Below are 11032 nucleotides of genomic sequence, written 5' to 3' on the forward strand. Positions count from 1 at the left end.
GTGTGGTGAGGGCATGTTTGTTTGCTGACCTGTGTCCCTTGGTCCTGACTCTTGTGTGTGTGTGCGTGTGTGTGTGTGTGTGTGTGCGTGTGTGTGTGTGTGTGTGTGTGTGTGTGTGTGTGTGTTTGTGTGTGGGTGAGTTGACCCAGATCTGCTTATTAGCATCAGGAGGGGGTGGGCATCAGTCACTTAGAGCTTTGTGCCCGAGCAGTCAAGTGTGCTCCTGTTTCTGTGACACACCATCATACAGTAACCCCCTCCACACACACACACACACACACACACACACACACACACACACACACACACACACACACACACACACACACACACACACACACACACACACAGTTTCCTTCCGCTTTATCTCCAGTGCCCTCAAAAGTCCGCACTGTCCAGGAAACACATGAAAGCGCACCTCCTCCACGTGGATGTGACTAATTATTTCTCAGTCAAGTTCCATCACGTTAAAAGTTTGTCGTCAATCATCTAAAAAAAAAGTGAACCATCAGACAAAAATAATAGTTGTGACACTATCGTTAAGTGCGGAGTCTGTATCGCCATTGCTTCAATCAAATGCTAAATGCAAATGAAACTACCAATTGCAATTCCGCTAGGAATATGGAGAGGTGTGTAGATTGCCCATTCATTTTTAATGGGGGGAAATTCCTGGTAATTCCAGGTGATCAGGGAATTTTCCGAAACATGCTGGCCTAAACGTCCAGGGTGAGTGGAGTGTGTGGACGTTGGAACGCTTCAAATGGGATGAGAAATGTGGGATGTGGAGAGTGTGTGTGGATGGTTGAAAGGTCGGAATTGGGTTTAAAAAATGGTGCAAAATGTTAAGAATTTAGGGCATTGTAGAAATATGAATACAAATGGAAATTTCCTGGAAATTTGGGCCTTTAGGGAAAAATGGCAATGTTGAAAATATTGATACTAGCACAGTTGTCCTAGATGATATGAATGGGTTGGTGTTGGAATTTTTCGAATTTATTGCAAACTGCTGACATAGTAACAGTATGAATTGAGAATGGGTATTTTAGAATTCCTGGAATTTCAGAAAAGCCGGGAATTTGTACCAAAAAATTTTAAAAACTTTTGTTGTCCCAAACTAAGAGGAATGTTTTGATGGTGTAATGGTTGGAATTGGCTGAAAAATGTGGACTGTGAAAACTTTTCTTTTCTTTCTTTTAGTTTATTTCGAACATGAACACATTTACATCATAATACATCACACAATTTCATATCATTTCATTTACATCATGCCCGAAAAGGAGTAGGAAGAAGCAAAGCTTATTTAATCCTACCCCTTTCTCACTTCAAAGCGTTTACAATTATATAAAATCATTTACTGACCTTTTTATATAATAAAATAACATCTATGAATTAGTATATACAACAGTTTGTAATATGTAATTAATTAATTCAGTCATTATCAACATACTGAGATGAAGAATATTTTCAATAAGGTTGGAAGTTTTTCTCATAATTCTTCTTCTTTGTACTTTGTAAGCACTATTAATTTAAACAACCTCTTAAACTGGATCATGTCAGTACAATTTTTAACTTCTTTACTTAATCCATTCCATAATTTAATTCCACATACTGTTATGCTAAAAGTTTTAAGTGTTGTACGTGCATATAAATGTTTTAAATTGTTTTTTCCTCTAAGGTTATATTTCTCCTCTTTAGTTGAGAAGAAATGTTGTACATTCTTTGGTAGCAGGTTATAGATTGCTTTGTACATCATTTTAGCTGTTTGCAATTTTACCAAATCACTAAACGTTAATATTTTTGACTTAATAAATAAAAGGTTTGTATGTTCTCTATATCCAACATTATGTATTATTCTAACTGATCTTTTTTGTAACATGGTTAACGAATGTAGCGCACATTTGTAGTTATTTCCCCATATTTCTGCACAATAACTCAGATATGGTAACACTAGTGAGCAGTAGAGAATATGAAGTGATTTTTGGCCCAGGACGTGTTTTGTTTTATTCATTATTGAAATGTTTTTTTCCACCTTATGTTGTATGTTTTGTATATGAGATTTCCAGTTCATTTGATCATCTATTAATACTCCCAAAAATCTGGTTTCTTTTACCCTTTCGATGTCTACTCCGTCTATTTGTATTTGCGTATGATGCTCTTTCCTACTATTACCAAATAGCATTATTTTAGTTTTACTGAGATTCAAAGATAGTCTGTTTTTGTCAAACCATCTTTTTAATTTGTTCATTTCTTCTGTTATTATTTGTATTATCTTCTGTGTGTTCTCTCCTGAACAGAAAGCAGTTGTATCATCTGCAAATAAAACTAACTTTAAGTGCTTTGTAACTTTACAAATGTCGTTTATATAAAGATTAAACAATTTTGGTCCCAGTATTGATCCCTGCGGCACACCACAGGATATATCTAGCCGTGTTGACATATTTTCACCCATCTTCACATATTGCTTCCTGTTGGTTAAATAGCTTCTTACCCAGTTCAATACCAAACCTCTGATGCCATATCGTTCTAGTTTTTGTATTAAAATATCATGATTAATTGTGTCAAATGCTTTTGTTAAGTCCATGAATACTGCTGCCGCACATTCTTTACCATCTATTGCATTGGTAATTTCCTCTGTTATTTTAATTAATGCTATTGATGTTGAGATATTTGCTCGAAATCCATATTGGTTCTCCACGAGCGTCCCACTTTTGTTAATAAATAAATCTAATCGACTATTGAATAATTTTTCCATGATTTTGGAGAATTGTGGAAGTAATGAAACTGGTCTGTAGTTAGTAAACTGGTGTACGTCTCCATTCTTATAGATTGGTACGACTTTTGCAATTTTCATTTTGTCTGGGAATTTTCCGGTTAAAAATGATACATTGGTGATATATGTCAGAGGTTCTGAAATGTCTTCTATGACCTTTTTTATCGTTACCATATCTATTCCATGACAGTCGGTTGAAGTCTTGGATTTACAATTTTTTACAATTTTGATTATTTCTTCTTTTGTTACACTTTTAAGAAACATGGAATTGGGATTTCTGACCCATCATCTGCATTTGGAATTCTTTGATCCAGATTTGTTCCGATATTAACAAAATAATCATTGAAACGTTCAGCTATTTGGTTCATATTGTCATTTTTTGTATGTCCATCTAGAAAGTACTGGGGGTAATCTTTCTTAGCACCATTTTTAATGATGCTATTTAGGATGCCCCATGTTGCTCTCATGTTGTTTTTGTTCTTGTTTAATAATTGACTGTAGTATTCCTTCTTACATGTTCGTAGTATACCAATTAGCTTGTTTTTATATTTCTTATACTTATTTTCTGCCTCTATAGATCTTTGTGTTATAAATATTCGATACAATGTGTTTTTTTTGTGACAAGCATTTTTCAGTCCTTTTGTCATCTACGGTTGGTTGTTTTTCTTTTGCTTCTTACTACGTTCTTTCCATGGGCAATGTTTATCATAGAGTGTTAGAAAGGTGTTGACAAAATTCCCATATGGATCATATACATCATCTTCATTATATACATTGTCCCAAATGTGTTTCCTCAGATCCTTCTTGAAGAAAATCATTCCTTCCTCTGTACATAGTCTTTGAAATGTCTTTTTGTCAATGTTCTTCTTCCTGTAGTTCCCATCATAAATAGTAAAGACTGGCAGATGGTCGCTGATGTCGGTTGTTAACAGTCCACTTGTTATATTATTATCAAAGACATTAGTGAATATATTGTCAATAAGTGTAGCACTGTGACTTGCAATTCTGGTTGGCCTTGTGATTTGAGGATACAAACTCATACTATACATTGTATCTGTGAAATCATTAATGGACTTTTGCTTGTTGGGGTTCAAGAGATCAATGTTGAAGTCTCCACATAAAAAGAGTACTTTTTGACTGATTCCATTGAAAGTTCCCTTAATCCAGTCTTCAAATCCTTCAATGCTTGAGTTGGGTGCCCTATATATACAACTGATCAATAAATTTCTATTTCTTTCATGACATATCTCAATGGTTATACACTCTAAAACATTGTCAATAGCCAGTGACATGTTTTTTACCACCTTGTAATGGAAGTCCTTCATCACATATACAGCAACTCCGCCTCCATTCTTATTTACTCTATTAATATAATTGAGTTCATATCCTTCTAGTCCAAAGTGTCATGTCTGTGTTGATCATGTTTTTGTTTTGCTTGGTTTTTGGACACTTTTTAGTTCTTGTCTTCACTCCCTTGCTTTGTCACCATAGTAACCATTAGTTTCACCTGGTTCACATCCTCATGTCACGCACCTGTCTCACGTTTTCACTAATCATGTCACTAGTATTTAAGGCCATTGTTGCCAGGCAGTCGGCCTGGTGACATCACTCTTGACACACTCTCTACACACCATTACGATCCATGTCCTTTTCTTGTCAAAGTAAGTTTTTTGTCTATTAATGCTACAGTTAGTGTTTTTGTTTCATTGATCATAGTTTCTGCCATTGTGAAAGTTTTGTGTTTATTGCCAAGTTTGTTATCTCCGCTGTGAGCGCCTTTTGTTTGTACTTTTTTTGAGTTAGAATTAAAAATGTATTTAAATTCACGTCTTGCACGCGCCAATTTTCCATTGCCTTCTGGGAGAACAAACCACGCCATAGACCCAGTCCTGACAGTATGTCGCCAGCATAAAAGTTCTCCCGCAAGAAAATTGGACGTTTTGGACGAGGCAGCATGGGAGGTCCTCCGCGCCATGGAGGAGGAAACGCTGCGCTACTCCTCCGTGGAGTACAGAGACTCCATTTGGTCCGAGGATGGCGCTGCGTCACCGCAGTCCCGGAAGTGCCGCTCCCGACGAAGGACGTCAGGGAGGGCTTCCACAAGCAGTGGAAAGGACGCATCGTTCCCGCAAGCTCCTCCCCCTCCGGGCGGAAACGAGCTGCAGCCAGCCCGCCGGCTTCCCCAGGACGACGTCACGCCGCTGCCAGTGGGTGACGTCATGGATTTTTTTCCCCTGAACTCTTTTTCTTGTCAGCCACATCCAACCAAAGACTCTAAATCCATGATTAAATATTACCAAGACATGTTTTTAGAAATCAGATCCTGTCAATCACAGTCATCCAGTTTTCATGCCCCGCCCCCCAGGACTCAAGCCACACCCAAGTCACAAATTTTTTTTTTCCCCCCCGCTCAATCCCAGTTACAAAAAGAAAGACATTTTGGACAATTTATAGGGGAGGATTTTACCCCCCTCCTGACCTCCCTCCACCCACTGCAAAAAACGGTTCCAGACAGCGGGGAGCGCGTCTGGTATCCGCTCCTTGAGGGGGGGGGCTAGGGCTAGGAACTTTTCAGGTGGGGTGGCTCAGCATCACCATGCCGAGCCACAGCCTCCAGCACGGCCGCCACCACCAGTCTTTCGGCCTGCCAAGCCACAGCCTCCAACACGGCCGCCGCCACCGGTTTTTCGGCCGGCTAAGCCGCAACCTCCAGCTATGCCACCTCCACCGAAGCCACAGCTAGCACCTGTATCAGCACCAAGTCCAAGGCTAGCTCCAGTGCTGCCAGTAGCAGCACCACGCCAAGCTCCGGTACCAGCTCCACGACGCCAAGAGCCACCCGTCGCAGCACCACGGCTGGCACCACGACTGGCACCCGTCACAGCACCACGGCTGGCACCCGTTGCAGCACCAGTTCCACCACGCCAAGACCCACCACGCTGAGCTCCGGTACCAGCTCCACCACGCTGTGCTCCGGTACCAGCTCCACGACGGCAAGCTCCGGTACCAGCTCCACGACGGCAAGCTCCGGTACCAGCTCCACACAAAGACCAAGACCCACGCCAAGACCAAGACCAAGACCAAGACCCATGCCAAGACCAAGACCCACGCCAAGACCAAGACCAAGACCCCCCACGCCAAGACCAAGACCAAGACCCCCGCCAAGACCAAGACCCCCGCCAAGACCAAGACCAAGACCAAGACCCCCGCCAAGACCAAGACCCCCGCCAAGACCAAGACCCCCCACGCCAAGACCAAGACCAAGACCCCCGCCAAGACCAAGACCCCCGCCAAGACCAAGACCAAGACCCCCCACGCCAAGACCAAGACCAAGACCAAGACCCCCGCCAAGACCAAGACCAAGGCCCTCGCCAAGACCCGCCACGCCGAGACTCTCCGCCTGACGCACCACGCCGACCTTCGCTGCCTGCTTCGTCTGCTGCACCTGCGTCATCGGCTGCTTCCACGCCTGCAACGACGATGACGCGCCTGCCTCCCCGTCGGCCACGAATGTGGCCACTACCTGGTCGTCCGCCACGCCAAGTGCGCCGATCTCCTCGTCGGCCATGGATATGGCCATTCCCAGGTCGCCCACCTCGCCTGGTACAGCGGCGCTCTACGCGTCGCCGCCACCTGACTCTGCCCCGGTGGATTCGGGGCCACTTGACCTGGCGACCCACCGCCATGTCCCCCTCCCGCCCTCCCATGAATCTTGATCCTGTTTTTTTTGGACATCTGGGATCTGTCCGTAAGGGGGGGCTCTGTCATGTCTGTGTTGATCATGTTTTTGTTTTGCTTGGTTTTTGGACACTTTTTAGTTCTTGTCTTCACTCCCTTGCTTTGTCACCATAGTAACCATTAGTTTCACCTGGTTCACATCCTCATGTCACGCACCTGTCTCACGTTTTCACTAATCATGTCACTAGTATTTAAGGCCATTGTTGCCAGGCAGTCGGCCTGGCGACATCAATCTTGACACACTCTCTACACACCATTACGATCCATGCCCTTTTCTTGTCAAAGTAAGTTTTTTGTTTATTAATGCTACAGTTAGTGTTTTTGTTTCATTGATCATAGTTTCTGCCATTGTGCAAGTTTTGTGTTTATTGCCAAGTTTATCTCCGCTGTGAGCGCCTTTTGTTTGTACTTTTTTTGAGTTAGAATTAAAAATGTATTTAAATTCACGTCTTGCACGCGCCAATTTTCCATTGCCTTCTGGGAGAACAAACCACGCCATAGACCCAGTCCTGACACAAAGTCCATTCCTTTTTTTGGATCCATCCATGTCTCTGATACAGCGATAATTTTGAAAGGTTCTTTAAATTGTTCCAAAAATAATTTCATATTGTTAAAATTGGCATACAAGCTTCTGCAGTTAATATGAATAATTGACAGTTTGTTATTGGAATTAATGTTGGTGTTGTACTGTACTTCTGTATAATATAAACAATTATTGTCCATGTGAGAAAAAAAATGTATGTCTGGATCTATAGCACTGTCCAATTCCGTCCTGTTATAGTCAGTGCTGGAAAAGGTTATAAATTCTCTGTTTGATTGATTATTGTTTGTTTGTGTCATGGTTGTGTTTAATTTTTTTATCGTTATTGATATTTATCCAGCTCTGCTATTTTCCTTATGACTATTACTCTTGCTTCCTCTGGTGTTCCATTTAGTTTAATAAATATTTTGCAGTTTGCTGTCCATGTTTGTTGTATTTTTCCTTGTTTTCTTAAGCTACGTGCTTTTCTGGCTATGTCTGCGTTTTTCTTTGTTAAATGTTCATTTATGTACACGTCTGTTCCTTTCAGCTTCCTCCCTTGTTTTAGTAATGCGGTTTTATGTTTCCTATTGACAAATCTCATTATTATTACTGGTGCCGAATTATCTTTCTTCTTATGGAGTGGGTGGCAAGCTTCCGCATTTGCCATGTCCATGAATATGCCTTTTGACTCCATGAATGTTGCCACTTGCCTCTCTGTGGAGATGTCCAAATTCCCGGGCTCTTCTCCACCATTGGCGGTCACCGCCCGAGCATATGAACGGGGCTTAATATTAAGCCCGGTCAGAATAACGTCATTTATTCTTGTGTATTGTTCCAGTTCATCCACTCGGTCTGTTAATTGTTCTATTTGTAAAGTTTTTGCGTCATTCTCGACTCGTAGAATTTTTACCTCCTCCACCAGCTGCATAATTGTCTGTTGGTACTGCTTAATGGCTGATACCTCTGCTGTTAAAAATTCAAGTGACCGCCTTATCTCCTCACCTTCATCAGGAGAGAGCACCTTCTTTGGCCCCATGTTGATTTTGGCTGTTGCGGGTGTTTACCGCCTTCAGCCAAGGCTGTCCCCGGTCCCGTCGTCGCGAGGTGGTCCCGCTTCTGCTAGCTGCTTCTAGCCGCTAGCCGGGCCTCTCCCTCGCCGCTCTGCTGCTGTCACACGCCGCCGCGCGAAAGCTGTTGCTCTCGCCGCCGTGAGGTGGTGGTCCCACTGCTGCTGGCTGCTAGCCGGGCCTCTCCCTCGCCGCCCCGCTGCCGTCACTCGCCGCCGCCGTCACCTGCCAGTCCCGTCGTCCCGAGGTGGTCTTGCTTCTGCTAGCTGCTGCTAGCTGCTAGCCGGGCCTCTCCCTCGCCACCGACGTCTTCCGCAGGGTCCCTTCGCCGCTCGTTTGTTACGGTAGAAATTGCCAGAGATGTTGATGCCTTCACACCGGACCACCACAATTTTCTGTCCTTGTTGAAGCGGTCCGTCATGACGTACAAAGAAAGAAGAGGTGAGAATAGGGCTTTGGAAATTCCAGGATTTTTTTTTCCAACTTGGAAAATTGAAGTTTGATTGTCCAAGGTGAGGTGAGTGTGTGGATGGTGGAACGGTTCCAATCGGTTGACAAATGTGGGAGTTGTGCAAGTACGAAAAATGGCCCATTCATTTTCAATGGCGGCAAATTCCTGGAAATTCCAGGAAAACCGGGAAATTAGGGAAAGAAAAAAGATGTTTTGTGTTTGCTATATGTGAAGAGTAGTGTGTGTGTGTGGATTGAAAGGTCAGAATCAGGTTTTAAAAATGGTGCAAAATGTTGAGAATTTAGGGCATTGTAGAACTATGAATACAAATGGGAATTTCCTGGAAATTTGGCAATTTCTGGAAACACAGCCATATTGATAATATTGATACTAGCACAATTGTCTTAGATGATATGAATGGGTTGGTGTTGGAATTTTTTGAATTGATTGAAAACTGTTGACGTAGTAACAGTTTGAATTGAGAATGGGTATTTTAGAATTCCTGGAATTTCAGGAAAACAGGGAATTTGTACCAAAAAAAAAAAAATACAACAATTTTGTTGTCCCAAACTAAGAGGAATGTTTTTATGGTGGAATGGTTGGAATTGGCTGAAAAATGTGGACTGTGAAAACTTTTCAGGAGGAGGTGAAAATAGGGCTTTGGAAATTCCTGGATTTTTTTTTCCAACTTACAAAATGGTAGTTTGATTGTCCAAGGTGAGGTGAGTGTGTGGATGGTGGAACGGTTCCAATCGGTTGAGAAATGTGGGAATTGTGCAAGATTCGAAAAATTCCAACACCAACACATTCATATCATCTAGGACAATTGTGCTAATATCAATATTTTCAGCATTGCTGTTTTTCCCGAAATTCCCACATTTCCGGGAAATTCCCATTCAAATGAATGGACGTATTCATATTCTACAATGCCCTAAATTCTCAACATTTTAAACCCGATTCTGACCTTTCAACCACCCACACACACTACTCTTCACATATAGCAAACGCAAAACATGTTTTTTCTTTCCCAAAATTCCTGGTTTTCTTGGAATTTCCAAGAATTTTCCCCCATTGACAATGAATGGGCAATCTACAAACCTCTCCATATCCCACATATCTCATCCCATTTCAAACGTTCCAACATCCACACACTCCACTCACCCTGGACATTCAAACCAGCATGTTTCGGAAAATTCCCTGATTACCCGGAATTATCAGGAATTACCCACCCATTAAAAATTAATGGGCAATCTACACACACACGTAAACATGTGTGTGTGTGTGTGTGTGTGTGTGTGTGTGTGTGTGTGTGTGTGTGTGTGTGTGTGTGTGTGTGTGTGTGTGTGTGAGTGTGTGTGTGTGTGTGTATGTATGTATGTATGTATGTATGTGTGTATGTATGAATGTAAGTATGTATGTGTGTATGTATGTACTGTATGTATGTGTGTATGTATGTATGTGTGTAAGTGGGATTGTGTTTGTGTGTATGTGTGTGTGTGTATATTCGTGTACAAACCCTGTTTCCATATGAGTTGGGAAATTGTGGTGGCCCAGCGAAACCGACGGCGTTTCTGGGTGTTGTTGATAAACGGTTTTCGAATTGAATAGGAGTTTTAACTTGCACTTACAGATGTAGCGACCAACTGTAGTTACTGACAATGGGTTTCTGAAGTGTTCCTGAGCCTGTGTGGTGATATCCTTTACACACTGATGTCGCTTGTTGATGCAGTACAGCCTGAGGGATCGAAGGTCACAGGCTTAGCTGCTTACGTGCAGTGATTTCTCCAGATTCTCTGAACCCTTTGATGATATTACGGACCGTAGATGGTGAAATCCCTAAATTCCTTGCAATAGCTGGTTGAGAAAGGTTTTTCTTAAACTGTTCAACAATTTGCTCACACATTTGTTGACAAAGTGGTGACCCTCGCCCCATCCTTGTTTGGGAATGACTGAGCATTTCATGAAATCTACTTTTATGCCCAATCATGGCACCCACCTGTTCCCAATTTGCCTGTTCACCTGTGGGTAGTTCCAAATAAGTGTTTGATGAGCATTCCTCAACTTTATCAATATTTATTGCCACCTTTCCCAACTTCTTTGTCACGTGTTGCTGGCATCAAATTCTAAAGTTAATGCTTATTTGCAAAAAATAAAAAATTATCAGTTTGAACATCAAATATGTTGTCTTTGTAGCATATTCAACTGAATATGGGTTGAAAATGATTTGCAAATCATTGTATACCGTTTATATTTACATCTAACACAATGTCCCAACTCATATGGAAACGGGGTTTGTATATATATATATATATATATATATATATATACATATATATATATATATATATATATATATATATATATATATATATATATATATATATATATATATATATATATATATATATATATATATATATATATATATATATATATCTATATATATATATATATATATATATATATATATATATATATATATA

General features: G+C 41.4%; 1 protein-coding gene across 1 annotated transcript in view; it reads left to right on the top strand.

Moving 5' to 3' along the window:
• Positions 1-11032, top strand: part of actr5 (actin related protein 5) — a 34758-nt gene that overhangs the window by 16773 nt on the left and 6953 nt on the right. Inside the window, exon 3 of the mRNA XM_062044480.1 lies at positions 5562-5763. Coding sequence (XP_061900464.1) covers positions 5562-5763 — 202 coding nt within the window. The remainder of the gene's footprint in view (positions 1-5561; positions 5764-11032) is intronic.

Source organism: Entelurus aequoreus, linkage group LG01 (genome assembly GCF_033978785.1).
Source record: "Entelurus aequoreus isolate RoL-2023_Sb linkage group LG01, RoL_Eaeq_v1.1, whole genome shotgun sequence".
NCBI classification, from domain to species: Eukaryota; Metazoa; Chordata; class Actinopteri; order Syngnathiformes; family Syngnathidae; genus Entelurus; species Entelurus aequoreus.